The 19,707-nt window shown below is 42.1% G+C and overlaps 1 protein-coding gene across 5 annotated transcripts in view; it reads right to left on the reverse strand.

The window, feature by feature from the left end:
* The window catches only part of TGFBRAP1 (transforming growth factor beta receptor associated protein 1), a 68,311-nt gene that overhangs the window by 47,192 nt on the left and 1,412 nt on the right, over positions 1 to 19,707 (reverse strand). For 3 of the 5 annotated variants that reach the window (XM_074332477.1, XM_074332476.1, XM_074332475.1), the window contains exon 2: positions 18,845 to 18,909. In XM_074332477.1, coding sequence (XP_074188578.1) covers positions 18,845 to 18,858 — 14 coding nt within the window. In that variant the 5' untranslated portion in view covers positions 18,859 to 18,909. Of the gene's footprint in view, positions 1 to 8,192; positions 8,281 to 14,621; positions 14,870 to 18,844; positions 18,910 to 19,707 lie in introns of those variants that run through there. The other 2 variants (XM_074332479.1, XM_074332478.1) reach the window with 2 other exon arrangements.

The raw sequence follows: 19,707 nt of genomic DNA on the forward strand, positions 1-19,707 counted from the left end.
ACTAATTGTCAGGGAAATGCAATTGAAAACACCTGTTAGAATGGCTATCATCAAGAAGACAAAAGATAACAGTGTTGGAGAGGATGTGGAGATAAGGGAACCCTTGTACATTGTTGGTGGGAATGTAAATTGGTGCAGCCACTATGGATAACAATGTGAGGTTTCCTCAAAAGAAACAAAAATAGAACCACCATATAATCCAGCAATTCTGTTTCTTGAGTTTGAAGAGATATATGTACTCTCATGTTTACTGCAGCATTATTCACAATAACCAAGATATGGAAACAACCTAAGTCTCCACTGACAGATGAATGGATAACACTGTTGATACACACACACACACACACACACACACACACACACACACAGTGGAATAGTATTCAGCCATAGAAAAGAAGGAAATTCTACCATTTGTGACAACATGGATGGACCTAGAGGGTCATACGCTGATTGAAATATGTCAGATAGAGAAAGAAATACTATGATATCACTTATATGTGGAGTCCAAAAAAGCCAAACTCATAAAAACAGAGAGGAGAATGGTGGTTAGCAGAGGTTGGGGGATTTGGGGCCATGTTTAAGGGCACACACTTGGAACTACTAGGTAAGGCAGTCCTGGAGAGCTAATGCACCTCATTGTGACTACAAACAATACTGTATTATAAACTTTGAAGTATCTGGAACTGACTTACATAGAGGTCAATGAAAGCTGACAAAGCTACATGCTGGTACTTCAACAATGGTTTATTCCTTTAAGCCATGGAAAATTTTCTTTGTGATATATTATAGTTCCCGTGATAAATTTACTTAGATAAAATATGAATCATAAAAAGATAACTTTAGGCTATACCTTCCTGTATTAACATTAAGTCTAACTTACTACAGTCTGAATTCAGAGAGGTTTTAACAAGGTAAAAAAATAAAATTTTGTTAAGGTGTAAAGTTCATACTTTATTGTGTGATCTCAAACTGATCTGAAATTTAAACTAACTTTCCGTTGGAATGTCACCTTAAAAGCATGGTTATAATGTAAAAGAGCAATATTTTACATTTTTCTCAAAATTATAAAATACATATTTAGTTAGGGAAAGAGATTGGAAAATATTAGTACACTCATGAACAATAGTTTAAATAACGATAATATTACATATGCAACAAGCACCTCTAAAGGTCCCCCCCAAAAAATTTATAAGGCACTGTTCCATTTCCCAAGAGTGTCCCAATCTCATTTAAAAAATAGGACTAGAAAAATAAACAAGTAATATTATACAGATCTGACAATTAAGTTCACGAACTTGCCACTGTGCTTACATTGGCAGCACTGTACAAACAGCTCGGTAAGGTTTCATAACCTTGGTGTATCAGTGTCTCACAGCTGTGTTCATGTCGACGTGTGGCGGTGTCTTTCTGAGTAGCGTTCATTATTGTTGAGAATGTCTGAGCTTGAATTAAAACAACGAACAAACCATTAAATTTCTTGTTAAACTTGGCAAGAGTGGAAGTGAAATCAGGGACATGTTAGTCCAAGTTTATGGGGATAATGCCATGAAGAAAATGGCAGTGTACAAATAGATTAAACGTTTTTCTGAGGGGAGAGAAAGCGTCAGTGATAAAGAGAGGTCAGGGCAGTCAGTAACGAGCAGAACTGACAAAAACATTGCACAATTCATCGAGTCGTGTGTCAAAATAGTCGGCTGACTATGAGAAGCATAGCAGACCAGTTAAACATCTATAGAGAAATAGTTATGAAAATCTTAACTGAAAATCTTGGCATGAGACAAGTGTGTGCAAAACTGGTCCTGAAAGAGCTCACTGATGAACAAAAGCAAAGGAGAGCTGAAGTTTGCCAAGGCCTTATTGGTCTTGGAGAGGCAAGATATTCTGGGCCATGTATCACTGGTGGTGGAACATGGGTATTCCCTAAAACAAAGTGTCAAAGTGCACAATGGAAGTCAGCCAATTCTCTATGACCAAAAAAGTTCCGTCAGTCCAAATCAAGAGTCAAAAAGATATTGCTAAACATTTTGATGTCAGAGGGATTAGTCATTATGAATTTGTACCAACTGGACCAACAGTTAACCAAGTTTACTATTTGGAAGCACTGAAAAAGCTGCATGAAAAAGTTAGACGACTTGAACTTTTCGCCAATAAATCATGGCTCTTGCATCACGACAATGCACCAGCTCACACGGCACTGTCTGTGAGGGAGTTTTTAGCTAGTAAACAAATAACTGTATTGGAATACCCTCCCTATTCACCTGATCTGGCCCCCAATGACTTCCTTCTTTACCTGAAGATAAAGGAAATATTGAAGATATTTTTGATGACATTCAGGACATCAAGGGTAATACGATGACAGCTCTGATGGCCAGTCCAGAAAAAGAGCTCCAAAATTGCTATGAAGGGTAGACTAGGCACTGGTGTCAGTACATAGCTTCCCAAGGGAAGTACTTTGAAAGTGACCATAGTGATATTCAGCAATGACGTATGTAGCTGTTTTTCTAGGATGAGTTCGCGAACTTAATTGTCTGACCTCATAATAATGTCCTAGGATACAAAAAGCACTAACCATAAAAGAAAAAGTTGTTAAATTGGATTTTATAAAAATTAAAAAATTGTGTCCATGGAAAGACACCATTAGGGAAAGGAACAGGCAAGTCCCAGACTGGGAGAAAAATTTGCAATAATATATATGGCAAAGGGGTCATATCCAGAATATAAAAAAACTCCTACAAACCAAAGCCACAATGAGATTGCCATTTCACACCTGTTAGAATGGCTACAATCAAAAAGACCAACAACACTAAATGTTAGGGAGGATGAACAACTAGAAACTGCATATTTTGCTGGAAGGAATGAATATAAAATGGTCTCATCGCTTTGGAAATCTGTTGTTTTTTTAATAAAAGTACACATGTATTTATCCTGCTACCCAACAATTCCTTTCTTCAGTGTTTCCATTTCTCTTCTGTAGATACCAATATCCACAAAAAGACTTGTACGAGAATGTGCACAGCAGCGTGTTCATAACAGCCCCAAACAGGAAAGAGCTCAGTTTTACCTACTGTACCCATTTATACAGTGGAATAAAACTTGTAAACAAAAAAGGAATAAACAGATAAAGTTGACAACATGGATGAATCTAATCTCAAAAGAAACCGTATACATACTGTATTTTCCCTTTATATGTAGTTCAAAAGTAGGCAATCTATAGTGACAGAAATCAGAACAGTGCTTACAGAGAGAAAGGGGTGACTAAATGGAAAGGGGTCCTAGAAATATTCTGTATCTTGTGTGAGGCAATGATTGCACAGGTGTATAGATTTATAAAAATTCACTGAACTGTGCATTTAGGTTCTGTGTATTTTACCGTATGCAAATTATGCTTCAATGAAAAGAAAAGTTCTCTCTAACTGATCCAGAGAAAAACTGCAATTCTGATAAAAATTCTAACAGGTGTGTGTGTGTGTGTGTGTGTGTGTGTGTGTGTGTGTAACTCAACAAGCAGATTATAAAACTCATATGGCAGAGAAGGCCCAAAAAAGTAGGATTTAAGAAAAAGATAATATAAGGGACCTTGATTCAACAGATAACATGTAACGTAAAGCTGTGGTTATTAAGATAATGTGGTACTAGTACGATGTGAGACCAGGAGAAAATATCTGGGTGCCCAGAAACAGACTGTGCATATACAGAACCCTGAAACATAACAAGAGTGGTGCTGCACGTCAAGAGGTGTGTAAGAGGATAGATATGATCAGTAAGCAGTGCTGGGACAACTGGACATCTAGAAAAAATTAAAAGAAAGTAGAGTCCTATCAGATACCATGCATCAAAATTACTTCAGGTGAAGTAAGATTCTCGAGTATAAAAGGCCTAATCTTCAAACTGTGAAAAGAAAACATGAAGAAATATGCTTATGACCTTAGGGCAGGGAAGAATTTCTAAGATAAAATATAAGAAAAGTACGAACACTAGGGGAAAAGATAAATTCATTCACATTAAAATGTAAAACCTTTGTTCTTCAAAAGAGACCATAAAGAAAGTAAAAAGTTAAGATGGGGAAAATTATGGGGGTGGGGGAGAAGACACTGACATCAGATATCTGACAAAAAAGATACTTGGATGATAAAGGGAACTGCTATAGAAAGAAAGTAACAATAATCTAATAGAAGAATGAGCAAAATTCATGAACAGGCTTCTCACAGAAGAGGAAATATAAATGGGCAATAGCCATGAAAGAATGCTCAACCTACTTAAACTGGGATTGCAAATTATAGCTACAAGAACACTTTCTTTAACCTACTAAGTTGACCAAACAACCGAAACCTGATGCCATCAAGTGTGCGCAAGAACATGGAGCAATGGAAACTCTCCACACTGCTAGCAGAAGCTTCCAAACTGGCAAGGCCATTGTGATTCATCTGGGAAGCCCTTGACATGACTGAGTAAGCCAGTGGTTCTGCTTCTAGGTATATGCCTGGGAATTTATGTTTGCCAGGACAAAACAAGGAAGATGAAAGCCATCTTGTTTGAGACAGGAAACCAGGAAACTCAAGTTTCCCCTACAGGATGGATTGCTATAGGGTAGCTCCCTACAAGGAGGGGTGGGGAAGTGCAGCACACTATATATACTGAACAGACAAGGCTTTGTAAGGCTCAAAACCATGAAAATGCAACTAATAAAATGTTAGGGATCATACTGAAACATTTAAGAAAAGTAAGGGGATGATAAACACAAATCCAGGGAGGATAGGATCAGGCACAGAGGTATACAAGGTTTCAAAGGCATTCGTTAATGCTCTGTTTCTTTCTTTCTTTTCTTTTAAACTTATTTATTTTAAACGTATTTATTTAACTGAATTTTTCCAGGACCCATCAGCTCCAAGTCAAGTAGTTGTTTCAATCTAGTTGTGGAGGGCGCAGCTCACAGTGGCCCACGTAAGGATCGAACCGGCAACCTTGTTGTTAAGAACACCATGCTCTAACCAACTGAGCTAACCCGCCGCCCCACGCTCCGTTTCTTAAGCTGAGGTTGCTTTTGTTATTATTTTCTATATCTTATGAAGACCATAAATATTCTTTTAAACGTATTAAATATTAATTATATATACACATATACAGAGGGTGCCAAATATATACACATTTTAAGAAAGGAAAACTGTATTAAAATTGTAATACCCAATATACATCGATAACAAAAGATGAATACAAGTCACGTTTGACTTCTGCAATTACAAGAGGTGCTCAAAGAGGTTACTATCAGTGTCCAGACTTCTGATTACAGTGAACTACTGCTTGAGCAACGTTGACCAAAGTGTCCACTTGTATACATTTTTTTGGCACTCCCGCTATGTACAAGTGTATGTATGTGTGTGTGTGGTGTGTGTATACAGAGGGTGCCAAAAAAATGTATACACATTTTAAGAAAGGAAAAAACTGTATTAAAGTTGTAATACTCAATATATACCGATAACAAAAGTTGAATACAAGTCACATTTGACTTTTGCAATTACAAGAGGTGCTCAAGTGGTTACCATCAACGTAATTTTAATACAGTTTATTTCTTTCTTAAAATGTGTATACATTTTTTTGGCATCCTCTGTGTGTGTGTATTAAAAATATGTATAAAAATGAAATATATTTTATATATATATATATATATATATATATATATATATAAAAATATAAATATAAATAAAATTTTTCCCCAAACTAGCTTACCCTGGAAATAGACACAGAACCTAAGTTTAATAAACTTGGCTGGATTCACAAAGTGCATGTTCCTTGTTTAAAATTTCATTTAATAGAAACATTTGTCATATACGTAAGTGATTTCCTTCCATCTAAATCTACTGCAGAGTTTACACTGTACCCATATTTGCAAAGTCCAACATAGGGCGTCCCAGCAGGTATTTCCATAAATCCCCCAGGGTTATTTTTAGATGGAGGAAAACACTACCATGTGGCAGAGTGCCCAGGAGCGGGGGCAGGTGCCCTGCACTGGGTCTGGGTTTGCACCGTCAGAGGTCACAGCCTCCAAGAGGTCACCCTCTTACCTCTGGGTCCTTGACTCAGCTTCAGCTTCCGCGGCCACAAAAGCATCTCTGCTCTTATTTTCCAGCCAATTCAAGACAGTTACTAATTGTTAACTGATTGCCTTGTAGATCTAACATTACAAGATTAAAGAAAAATATTTACATAGATCCCTCATCTGAGACAGAAATAAATATATTCTGCTAAAAGAATGCTATGACAAAGTAGCATTTTATTAAGATGGGATCTTAACCAGTAATTATTATTCTTGAACCAAAGGAGGACACTCTGTTAACTCCTACCACAGAACGTGCACATAATATAAGGGCAACCTTAAGATGAGCATGGTGTACTTGGGGTCTGCAAAAACCTCACATTTCAGAATTCTCTGAAACAGACTCTTTGGAGCCCTAGGGAGCTGAAAGTGCACCAGAGAGTTGACACTTTAGAGGGTAAAAACTCAACTCATCAATGGGTATTATAGGCCTATAACAGGAAGTGCTTTCCTGTAAACAAGCTAAAGATTAATTCTTCATCTATATTTTAAAAAAAACACTCTACCTAGAGATACATTTGCTACCGTGTTTCCCCGAAAATAAGACATAGCCGGATAATCAGCTCTAATGCATCTTTTGGAGTAAAAATTAATATTAGACCCGGTATTATAATACGTATTATATTATATATCATATATCATATCATATATTATATTATACCCGGTCTTATAGTAAAAAAAAGACCCGGTATTATTATATTATATTATACCCGGTTTTATCTTACAGTAAAATAAGACCGGGTCTTATATTAATTTTTGCTCCAAAAGACGCATGAGACCTGATTGTCTGGCTAAGTCTTATTTTTGGGGAAACACGGTATTGTCACATTTGATATTAACCTTTTTTTGAGTTTCTTATAGTCCATTATAAGTGAATGGAGATCAAACGGTCACTCCAATGTTTGGACCAAAGTCAGGCCAGATTCAAAGCCAATAAATACATGAGGATGTTCAGGCATGAGGACGTCACCGAAGACATCATCATGTCCTCTTTAAAATGCTTTATAAAGCATGCCACTGCCTAGAAGATAAACTCCAAACTCAGCAGAAGATGTGACACCTTCACAAACCGAATCTCAGACAACTTTACCTCTCTTACTTACAAAGAGAAATTACAGCTACTATTCCACATCAGTCACTCATTTCATTAGCTACATTCAGTTCTGAATGATCGAGTTCATAGCTGCTTGAGCTCAAAAGAGCCGGTTATCTACTTAAGTGTGTAAGTGTCCGAGGTACTCTGCAAACCAACCCGTTGTCAGAAGGGACCCTGAGCAAAACTCCTCCCTGGGCACCTTTTCAAGGGATCAAACCATCAGTCAGAAAACAGTTACCATCAGCTACAATGGTTTGGTTGACTTTAACGAAAATCAGAAACACTGCCTCATTCTCATGCACCTCCTGCAGTCCCTTGTATGGAAAGCAGAGCGGTGGAGGTCAAAGCTCACATCACAAGTGGGCGTGGGGTGGGCATGAAGCTCCACTGGGTGTTAGGTGGAAGTGGGCTTGTTTTCTTTGCATCTTCGTGTGGTTTGCAGTTATTTCTATAAATACAATGAACTTTTAAAAGTTTGCATTGTGCCACTTTAATATAGGACTTTCCTTTTATAGAAAAAAAAAAAGTTTCTTAAAAAGTTCCCCCATTAACCTGGGTAGATGTACTTATGAAGACCACGAAGCCACAGACCGATACCAATATCCACTACAGGGAAACATCTTCAAGAAAACTGAAAATATCGGTGCTAAAAAACAAACCTCTAAGGCAATTAACAAAAGTTGTCATACATTCTTACACTCTTGGGAAAGGCTGGGGGAGAACACAGGCCCTCCCAAGTGTCCTCGGTTCCTTTCAGCTCCAGGTCGCCGGCTCCCAGTGTTGGCCCCATATGATCAGGAGAAAACGCTGAAGTGCAGAGGACAGAGCTGAGGGAACTCATCAGTGGAAGGGGAGGAGCCAGAAAGGAGCGCTCTGCAGCACGGCAGGACGCCTTGCATTACTCCCCATGTTGTTTTAGGCCGCTCCTGAATGACGTTTAAGGGAGGAAAACTTAGAAGCCAGTTCAGGGGCCAGTTTTCTAGTGGTCCCAGTGAAGGGACTGACCTGATGCCTGGATGGGGACAGCCCAGAAGTCAGGTGGAGGACTCAGCTGGGTTCGGGCAGGTGTTCGCATCAGCCTGGCTCACGTCAGCTTATAATAAAGCAGAAATGGTGTCGGCAGTTACTAAGAGACATGCTGTCCAGTGTCCCACCTCTGCTTTTGCATCCCCGTGGCACTGAGCACACACTCTGATCTTCCTGTCTTCCTCCCTGACACTGGCCCACCCCCACACTCATCTTCCCTCTCCTGGCCACAATGTCACAGGTATCGAGCAGGACAGGTAGAGGTATGACTGGATGTATTTTTCCCTTTGGCCTATGCTATGTTCCTGACTGAATGAATAGCCCAATCAGACTCAAAATTCTTTAGTGTGTGGGAAAAGGCAAACACTGCTAGCAAAAGTTCTTTCATTGCAGCTACCTTTAGATGCTCTTCGCGCTAAATTAGCCAAAGAAAATGTATCGACATCCTCTACAAAAATCAAACTGCTAAACACCTCCAATTCCTGTAGGGGACTTCACTGGCTCTCTGACAATCACCTTCACAGCCTGCAGAATTAACACACTTCATAAAACCCCATCAGCATCTCAAACTTTAGTTAGCACCTAAAAGATGAATTTTGGTGATTTGGAGGCCAATTAGCTCTCTTCTGAGGATATAAATTGACACTGTAACTACCATCGACATCATCTCAAGATAAAAAAAAAAAGTAGGAACTACTTTAGCGGCCTCTCTAAAGTCAGATGAGGTTTGATACAACTTACAGGCTGTGTGGTCACAAACATAATTTGAGTGTGTGTGTTCAAGAAGGCTTGACATTTTTGTTTTTCCAGCTGCCGTTGGCGCCTCAGAAAAAGATCCTAAATCCTCAAGGTAACATAACAGAGTAATTAGGGGACTGGGCATGTGGAAACAACAGAGAAACATAACAGGGAACAAGAGGACATTTATGTCCCAGGTCGCAGGGGGGTGGGGGACACGGGGAGGGAGAATTGCTTACTGGGGCCTGGGCACCAGCGAACTTCCTGAGAACCAGGGAAGTCTCATCCCAGTTGCTCCTGCTGCTTCAGAGGGACACAGAGTGGAGCCCAACATTAAATTCAAACGTAATCGAGTCATGTCACCACTGTGGTATTATTGGGGGGGAAAAAAAGTCACCACAACCCAATCATGAGAAAACGCCAGAGTATCCCAAACTGAGGGACATTCTACAAAATCCCTGACTCTCCTCAAGAGTGTTAAGGTCATGAAAAAAGAGGAGAGACTGAGAAACTGTCACAGGTTAGAGACCCAGGAGACAGGACGACTAAATGCGACGTGGGGAAACTGGATCAGAAACAGGATTGTGGGACAGAAAGGACGTTAGTGGAAAAACTGGTGAAATCGAACGCAGTCTGTAGTTTGGTTAACAGTACTGATACTCACTTATTAGTTCTGATCACTATATTGTGGTCATACAAGATGTCAAAGGGGGAAGCTGAGTAGAGTTTATGCGAGCTCTATTATTTTTCATCTCTTCAGTAAGCCCAAAGCTACTTCAAAAGGTAAAATACAAAGATCAACGTAATCACAGTTGTTGGTTTATGCCCTTGCCTTAGTGTAATCTATCAGGAAAGGAGACACTCAGAATGATCTGAGTGTCAGTACCTGAAAGAGAAAAAATGGAACAGGCAGTGACCAGCAGCCCAACAGAATGCCCCTTAGGGCCTCGGGATGCTGGGGCCATTGCACCATCTTTTTTTCACAGTTACTTTTGGAGGTGATTTTTCTCAATTTAGTGTTCTAGCTTCAAATTACAGACATGAATAATATGTACAAATTAAGTTTTTTCTCCTGAGAATGAATTTCCAAGAGGAGACTTTGGGACTTATGCTCATTGAAGACTTCTCATAGACGAATTCAGATTGGGTTGGGGTACATGTGAGCTGACTCCTGCGGAGTCCAAAATCTGATATACTGCAAACTTCAGGAAAAGCAGGCAGGTGAGGGGCTCTGATGGCCAGCAGTAGGGCTTTGGGCAAGAGAAGCTAAGAAAGAGCAGATACGAGGTTCTCTAAATGCCTTCCCTCTCTCTGTCAGGTTCAAGACCCCGGAGCTAACCTGGGCCACATGGTGAACAGTGCTGAAGGCGGCATGGTGCAAAGCAGACCTTCTCAATATTGACCTGGGGATCCTGAGCTCTAGCAGCTTGGCCAACCACTTACGATCTTGGGCAAGTCACTTAGAGCCTCTGGGCCCGTCACCTCTTTGTGAAATAGGAATCAGGACTCGCCATACTTCCCCTGTAGCATTTCCCAGCTCCTTTGGAGGACAGGGTAGTAATAACACTATGGTAGAGGAGCTAAGACTTCTGGAAGGCTCAGTATGTGCCAGGCTCCACATTAAATGCTCTCTTTACGCTCACAGCAAACTTATGAGGCGAGTAGTATCATAATTCCATTCTGCAAGGGAGGAAATGGAGGAAATAGAGGTTTCAAAAGGCTGAATAACCATGGAGAAGTGAGATCCCAGCCTAGACAGCTTGTCTCAGGTGCACACGCCCTTAAGCATGGAGCCACCTGGCTGCCCAGGGACAGAGGCTGCTCCAAGTCTGGACGAAGGATGGGCACCCAGTGACTGTGGCCGATGCCTCGATGGCCGCCTTTCGAGAGCCCCTGAGCACTGGGTTTGGTGGGATACTGTGTACTTGCTATAAATTATTTCCTTTCATTCTCACACTACTCTGAGAGGTGGACACACAGATTTTTGGTCGCTTGCTCAAGGTTACAAAGCTATCAGCTGATGAAACAGAGACTCCAACCAGTTTCTGTTTCTGACTCCAAGGCCATATTCTTCCACTCTACTGACCGAAGGGGGCAAGTGTGATTTCAGATGCTCGCTTAGAAGAAAGCGATGACTCTAAACAGGATACCACTGTGATATGAGTGTCCTGCTGTAACACCTCCTAAGGGCCTCTTGTTACCAGTAGGGCCCTGGCCTTCCCATACTGAGTCTAGAGAAGGCATCCTATTCTCTTCCCTCATACGTAGGTTTCTCTGTTTCCAAAATGGCTTGCTCCTGCCCTCTGCCCCCTACACAACCTTTGTCACAAATAAATGCTTCTCACCAAATGGGGTTCAGCGTCAGTACTGCCCTGCTAAATTTCAGATACAGAATGATACACTCACACACTTCTCCACTAACCTTGTAATTTTATCAAAACAGGATATATGTTTATGTGACACACGCTGTTGTTATGGAACCGCACCCAACGCTGGTCCCAGGCTCTTCTCTAACTTTTCATAGCCATCTGCTCCATGGCTCAATCCTGAAATTTTCCAGGAATCCACAACCAATTTACTGACTTGTACCACAGACAGCTTGTCCCACTTTTGAAAATTAGGATGCTACCTGACAAACATTCAATGTTATCTTTCGTGCTCATGTGACAGAGACAGCAGAAGACAAGTTATAGCATAATAAAACTGTTTCCACGACCTGAGAGAGTATGTTAAGAAGGAAGGAAAAAAATACAATTAAGGTGTAACATCTAACTTGTCATCTTCATCTTAATATTATTCTGGTACATACCTAGATGTGACTAGTCATAGTTTTTATCCTTTCCCTGGGTAATACTATCTAGATTATTTAAATATATGTGTAAATATATATACATAAGTGTATACATAGACACATCTACATGCATATAGTGTGTCTATCTATGTATATCATATACATCCTGTAATAGTCACATCGACAGTCATCACTGAGGAAAGGCTTTGGGAAGGGCAGGGAAAGGTGGCAGAGAAGCAGAGCGGGAGTATGAGCATCTAGGGCATTTCCTTTATGACATCTTCCTCAGTACTGGACCTTTAAACAACCACAAGGAATTATCCAGTGCCTAGTGGATCCTAGGCAATTGTCCTTTCACATACATTGTTTTTCTTGAATCTTTAATTTACTCAACAGCAGCTACTTGACTATCAAGAAAAGATCTTGGTTCCAAATCCCTTGCAAGACTTCACAAAGCACTCAGACTCATCTGGGATGGCCCCAGATGAAACTGTTACTTCTACATTCATTTAGTAGTTACGTTTTTTTTTTTTAATAAAGAAAAATGGATCAGGTTTGCCACAGAGGAGATGAGTTGTAAAGTATGGGCCAAATTATTCGGCAGTATCCAAACACCTGGCCCCCACAAATGACTAATGTATTTCTAATGAGAATTGGAATCAAAGATAAAGATGCTTAACCCATTAAGTAAAATTTCCTCAAGTTTTCTTAAAGGATCACAAATGTTTAATATTAGCATGAAGAAATTAGCCATAACAACAACTTTTTTTTTTTCCTAAACAGAAATGCTAGCTACAAATAAGGCCTAGAAAATTTAGCCTTTTTAAAACAGTGAGCTCTGTGTTGTTAAAACTTGTCAGCTGGAGCTGCCTAATAGGAGAATGGGCACTTACAAATCTGTCACTGGGGTTTAGGCAGAGGCTGAAGTGTCCTAGGAGCCTGCAGTGGTGGATAACATCCCCCACCTCCAACTACAGGATCAGAGTTCTGCTGCTCAGGGTGGACTGTGGAGGGGAAAAGGGGAAAAGGTATCACTCAATTTCTTAGTAAAATGTATACACTGTAACGCGTACAGCAAATTGGGATCAGGTCCCAAGAGGAGTCGAACTCTAGAGAGAAGCATTCATTGGGTTAACAATTACAGCTGACCATTGAACAACAACATGCGTTTGGACTGCGCAGGTCCACTAACACAAGGATTTTTTTCAATAAATACACACTCGGCCCTGTGTAAACCCGGGTTACAAATCCATGGATTCACCTAACTGTGGACAGAAAACAGTATTTTTGATGCGTAGGTGGGAAACCGCAGATAAGGAGGGCCAATCGTATTCATGGGTCTAAGCCCTTGTATATAAGGGACTTGAGGATCCGGTATCCATGGGGGTCCTGGAACAAATCCCTGGTAGATACCCAGGGACGATGACTGACTGTAGTTAAGTTTTGGAGCAGTCAAAAAGCGGATTTCAACTGAGTTGGGGAACACCGGCGGGGGCAGGATTTGAACCCACAATTCCATGCTCATCACCATGGAGCAGCACTGCCCCCATTTCTTAGATGCACTGGGCCCTGGAAGGGCTAGTTCTAGACAGGCTCCCAGGGGATCTGGTCAGGGTTCTTTCTAGGGCTACACACCAAAGAAGCTGCTCCAATGACTGCCAGACTGCTTGGTTGGCAGAAATGGAAAGAAAAAGGAAGCAGCTGGCTAGATGTTTCTTCCTATCTGACCAGAGCGCTGGGAGCCCTCAGTTCTCCACCAGTTTCCGGCTGAGCACCAGAGAAGCAGGTCCAGAGGAGAGCGTAGTGGGCACCCACAGGCCCCTCCACGTGGTGAGTTCGGACTTCAGGTAAGCCCGCTCACACTGCCAAGGCTCCTCACACACTTCTCTCAGTGCCTTCTGGCTGGGCCTTCCCTCCGGAAGACAGGTGCCTGCCCACCAGCACTTCACCATGGATTAAACCCCGCTCTGACATGTTTTGACCCCAGCACCCCACACAGTCATTTGCATTAAGAAGCACTGTGTGAATCCCCATTTCCAGCAGCCAGACAGCGCCCAGAACAGCCTGGGGGGCTTTGTGAGGGTTGCTCAATAGTCCATGGGTGGAAGCAATGATAGGTGCAGACAACTGGAGGCGACAAAGGACAGCTTCTGTCTTTAGAGTTATCCCCATATAACACAGAGGGAGGCAAACTGGAAACCCAACTTGCACCTGCCCCAACAGAAGGCTAGGGAAAAGGCAAATCGCAGGGGGTGGCAGCTCCAGGCCCTGCTGAAGGGGGCTGGGAACCGGCCGGGTCTCTGCCCTCCTCAACACACCCTACATAGTCTCCCAGTTCAGGGCAACAAGTCAGGCCCGAACGCGACCCGAAATTTGAGCTCTCAAATCCCAACAGTTCCAGGAAACATCAATTATAGCGACAAAACCGTTCCATACAAGGGGTGGAAGGGCAAGGGGCACAAGGGTGTAGTCCTCCCTGCTCTTCCCTCCAGAAAACTAAACGCCTACCTCAATTCAAGGACGAGGTCTCTGATCTTCCCCTGCCCAAAACACACGCCCACTCCGCACCCACTCCCTCCTCAACGCCACGACCACACCGCGGATCCCAGGCTCGGGCACACCTGCCCCAGCCCACACACATGTGCACACTTGTGCACCGACCCCCGACCCCCCCACACACACTTGCACACCTGTCTTCGATTTGACAGGCACTCTCCCCCCACATTCCTGCCCGCACACACTAACCTGCCTACTCACGAACCCCCAGGCACCCACTCGCTCGCCCTCCCACCTCCACGGGGCCCCGCCCTCCAGCCCCCTTTTCCGCGCGCTCCTGCCGGCGCCCCGTGCCCCGGCACCCCACCGCCCTCCGCACTCACCCGCGCGGCGCAGCGCCGGCCTCTACCGTCGCGCCGGCCCTGCGGCCTGGGGCCCCCAGCCGCCCGCCGCCCGCTCCCGGCCGCGGCTCTTAGGCTGGTCCGGCTCCGCCGCCGCCGCCGCCGTCGCTTCCCGTCACGTGGGGCGGCCGCCGGGCGGCGGGAGGGCGGGGGCGCGTTGGTCCCCGCGCCCCACGACCGTCGGGACGTCCCTAGGCTGTTAGAAACCACACTCCTGGCCCAGCGCCCAGTGGAGCGCCCCTCTTAGCTTCAGTTTCCCTTAGACTAAAGGATCACAATAGCGCCTGCCTCGTGGGGCGGTCCGATAAATGAGTTAATTCCTGTAAAGGACTTAGAACGCTGACTGGCACAGGGTGGGTGCTCATGAAGTGTTAGCAGTGATTGTTATTAGTGTATTTCCTCTTCCCCCACCGGCACGTAGAGCTTCATGAAAACACGGGCCTTGTATGATTTGCTCACCACTCCTATATCTAACATCAAAACAGGCTAGATGTAGTGTAGGACCCGGGAAAAAGCTGCTGAATGAATCAACCAACCAACCAACCACCCACCCACCCACCCACCAATCAATCAGTCCTGGGAAATGCTTGACCAGGCTACCATCTGACTGACAAAATCTTGCTGGGGTGTTTCTTATGGCACTGAAATGTATTGTTGAGCAGCTAATCACTGACCAGAGGGGCCTAAAAGCCACATTTGCAGGGTACAGAGAACTGTACAAGATTATTCACAGGTGACATCTACTGATTGCCTGACACTGGGCTAAGAGCCTTACAGCAATGATCTCATTTAAGCCTCTCTCTGTCCTTATGAAGTAGGCACTATTAATTTCTCCATTTTACAGATGAGTGACAGGCAAAAAGAAGTGAATGATTTATCCCAAATTCCCTGGTAGTAAGAACAGAGCAAAGATAAGAACCCAGAATTCAACAACAGTGAATTTTTTATATAAATAAAATTAAGTTCTATTGATTGAATAGTTTATGGAACAACATTTGTATTCTGCTTTAATCAATCTAGGAGTAAAAAATGTGTATTAACAAAAAAAGAGGGAAGATACTTTGGAAATAATTATTTCCTTTATGAAAGGATTTACCATAGGATTTTTAAGATGGCAAGCTCCACATGTGCACATTATCCCATCTAGAAACATTTGTTTTTCCTGGAACTTTCTGAGAAGTCTATTTCATATGTGAGAGGCATCTGTAATTATTCCATAGGTGTGGGAATATTTGCCCCAGGGCTAATTCTAAATTCCTTATATTGTTTTGATTGATTATATTTAAGAAGAAATATCAAAGTCATATGTTTTTCAAAGTTGTTAACTGTTTTTTTTAAAGATTTTATTGGGGAAGGGGAACACGACTTTGTTGGGAAGCAGTGTGTACTTCCAGGACTTTTTTCCAAGTTAAGTTGTTGTCCTTTTAATCTTAGTTGTGGAGTGCACAGCTCAGCTCCAGGTCCAGTTGCCACTGCTAGTTGCAGGGGGCGCAGCCCATCATCCCTATCAGGCGTCGAACGGGCAACCTTGTGGTTGAGAGGATGTGCTCCAACCAACTGAGCCATCCGGGAGCTCAGCGGCAGCTCAGCTCAAGGTGCCGTGTTCAATCTCAGTCGCAGGGGGCAGAGCCCACCATCCCTTGTGGGACTCGAGGAGTTGAACCGACAACCTTGTGGTTGAGAGCCCACTGGCCCATGTGGGAATCGAACAAGCAGCCTTCGGAGTTAGGAGCACGGAGCTCCAACCACCTGAGCCACCGGGCCAGCCTCAAAGTTGTTAACTTTTAAACATTTATTAAATATCCCTTGGGTCCACATTAAGCATGTCAAAAGTATCTTACAGAATATAAAAAAAGATGTATTCTAATAGATTAATGAAGATTGAATAAATACAACCGAATGCTTTATAGTGGCCATCTACTCCCCAAACTTAACATCCTCACACTTACACATACTCATACTTAAAGTTCCTCACTGGTTGTAGGCTCTTTAGGACGAATGTGTCTATCTTGTTCTCGCAGTATCTATCTGCACGTAGGAAGCACTCAACCAATTTTTCAAATTCCTGATACTCAATATTAATAAACTGTTATCTTTAAAAAAGGCTTTTAAATGCTAAGATTCTGTTACTTTAATTTATAAGTTCTCTTGTTAAAAGTAACATCTAGTTTGGGTATTATTTTAGAAGATGAGGTTAAACAAAGGTTAGATTTATTATTTTTAGTAAACATAGCTTAATACGGGCCATGTTTTAAGAGCTCTTATATGTATTATCATTTAATGATATATACACATATATTCATAGACTTGTAATCTAGATTCAGTAAAATATACTTCTTAAACTGTTAATCAAATCAACTATTTCTTGAAGAGCTCCTAGGTACCAGGTCCTACGGTAGAAGCTGCTGGGGATACTAAAACAAGGAGGACACAGGCCCTGCCCTCAAGCAGTTCAGTGGTGCGACTACAGTTAGCAGTACCAACATCACCTTGGAACTTGTTAGAAATGCAAATCCGCCTGCCCACACTCCACATTTCTTAAGTCAGAAACTTGGGGGTGGGGCCCAGCACACTGTTTTTTACAAGCTCTTTAGATGACTTTAACTTAAAGCTCACTCAATTTTGAGAACCACTGCTTTAGTGGGGTATGTGGAAGAACTACCCTCCTAACCAGATCTTAGGTGACAGGAGAGACCTCAGTTAGGAAGTGCCTGAGGATCTGGAAAGGTTTATTCATATTCATTCAGCACACATTGTTCTTATACTGTATACCAGGCACTGTGCTTGGTGCTGAGAACCCAAAGATATAAGAGACAGTTTCAAGGAACTCATGAAACAAGTGTCCTATGAGATGGGTTTTACAAGAAAGCTGGTAGGGTGTTTAAGTCTGTGAATGCATCTTTATGATGATCTGATTGTAAAAAGAATGAGAAAGGACAATAAAAAAAAATATAATCAATTATTATTATGGTAGTTATTTGAAACTCAAAGCAGAACTGTGGCTCCAAATAGCTAAAAACACGGGTCTAAGATGTGAAATATTTTTTAAATTATTACATTCACTTTGAAGCTGTTTGAATTATGCTCAGATATATTTTTGACAATATTTGTAACAAGTACCTTAAATATTACACTAAGAAAGGAATCAACACTCAAAGTTCTCAGTATACATTTTATGATTCATTCAAAAACATTTATTAAGTACCTACTAAGTGCAAGCACTGTGCATGCCAGTGACCAAGTGGGAGATTCAAGGGAAATATATGGCCCTGTCCTGGTGGAACTCGTAACCTAATGAGGTGATGATGGATGCCAGGCAAGGCTGTCTGCTGGTTTCCCTCAGCTTTGTTCTTGTCAACTATAGGTACCAAATAAACACGTTAATGAATAAAACCCCACGATCTTTGAGTGAAGGGAAAACTCTCAGACTGAACTTAAAAATTTATGGTTACTGTGTAACACTCATAGATAATAAACTTCCATCTACAACTTAAGTGTGTAACAAATAGAAGTTTTGTTTTCTGTGAGCATTATTTCTATTTTAAGACCCTACTTGGCTGCAGTAACAATAATCTTATCAACGGAGGCCTAGGTTAGGCAATTTCTGAAGTGCCAAAATGAGAAGCAGGAGACATCAGATCTTTGCACCACTGGTCCCCAAAAGGATTCTAAGATGTTCTTTGTCCACTCTGGTGTTGGTTTTCAGTCTTTTGGTCTCAGTCCTGACGGGCCTGGCCCTTCCAATCATGGTGACTGCCTGGCTTGAGGGTCAAGGACGTCTGTGGCTTCCTATGATGTGGCAGAAATCTCTGTGAGGTGGCCCTTCTACCTAGACATATTTGAAACATCACTTCAGAACTTGTTAGAAATGCAAATTCCACCCCCCACCCCAAATTCCTACCTTAGAAATGCTGATTAAAATACAGTTAACAGACTGCAAATACCCCGAGGCTGCACTCTCCAAAGCTCTGTTCAGAGTGGAGTTAAGGGACAGGCGTTCCCAAAGTATCTCCTTCTCTTAGAGCGGAAGGGGTATTAGAATCTTAATCTACTTCCTCCTCATTGCATCTTGATTTTTTTTTTTTTCTGCCTCATAGGGATACTCCCTCTATACAGAGGTTTTAGCTTCAGGGGCACCTAGAATTATCTTAATGGATTTAGTTTTAAACTGGGAACTACAGGAAGCAAAAAAGCACCGATCTTACCTGCCACAGAACATTTCTGCTGATGAAGAGCTTGAGGTTTCAGGTTAGGTGACTGGTCCAGAAAACTACAAGGAGACAGAACATAGCAAGGAGCTGTAACCACATTTTCTGACTGTTAAACTCAAGTTTTTTTCCCCACTTCCACCACCATCCTGCCACTTCTGTCCTTTGATGAGAGTCAAAGGCTACTGCAAATCTCAGCTAGAGGCAACAGAGGAGGCACTTTTCATACTTTAGCTCCAACCTCACAACACTGTGAGGTGGTGGTGTAATTTCCATTTTACAGGTGAGGAAGCTGAGGGGAGACATGAAGTATTTCTAAAATCAGCTACCGGTTGAGCACCTACTCTGCTAAATGTAGTTGGCAGAAGAATCCTTTGATAATTCTTCACGGAAGGTGTTAGCAGAGCATTTTTCTGACAAGAGTGAGGCTGAGAGTCCTGAGTAACTCACACAAGGTCTCAGTGTACTGAGACCTTGAACTAAAAATCAAAATCTGAACTGAGGTCTAGCTTTCCCCGACTTTTTGCAAGGCAGCTGCTTTTGCCACTAAAACAATGTGCCTTTTGGTGAAGGAAACGGCAACAAAGTAATACCAGTCACACCGATTTCACTATTGTCATGAAAATCATTTTGGATATGAAATACTATGATGCTAATACCAGGAAGTTAATACACTTAACTCTAAATAAGAGCATCCAAATGCCACCTCAGCTCAGTTTTACAATTCTGTTCAACTTTGGACAAGTCATTTAATTTTCTTCAGATTAGCTTCCTCGGCACTAAAACGGAAGAACTGAACTGAGTAACTTTTAAGTTTCTGCCCAGGTCTGAAATCTCTAAAGTATCATATACATAAATGA

Source organism: Rhinolophus sinicus, linkage group LG05 (assembly GCF_036562045.2).
Source record: "Rhinolophus sinicus isolate RSC01 linkage group LG05, ASM3656204v1, whole genome shotgun sequence".
Taxonomy (NCBI): Eukaryota; Metazoa; Chordata; class Mammalia; order Chiroptera; family Rhinolophidae; genus Rhinolophus; species Rhinolophus sinicus.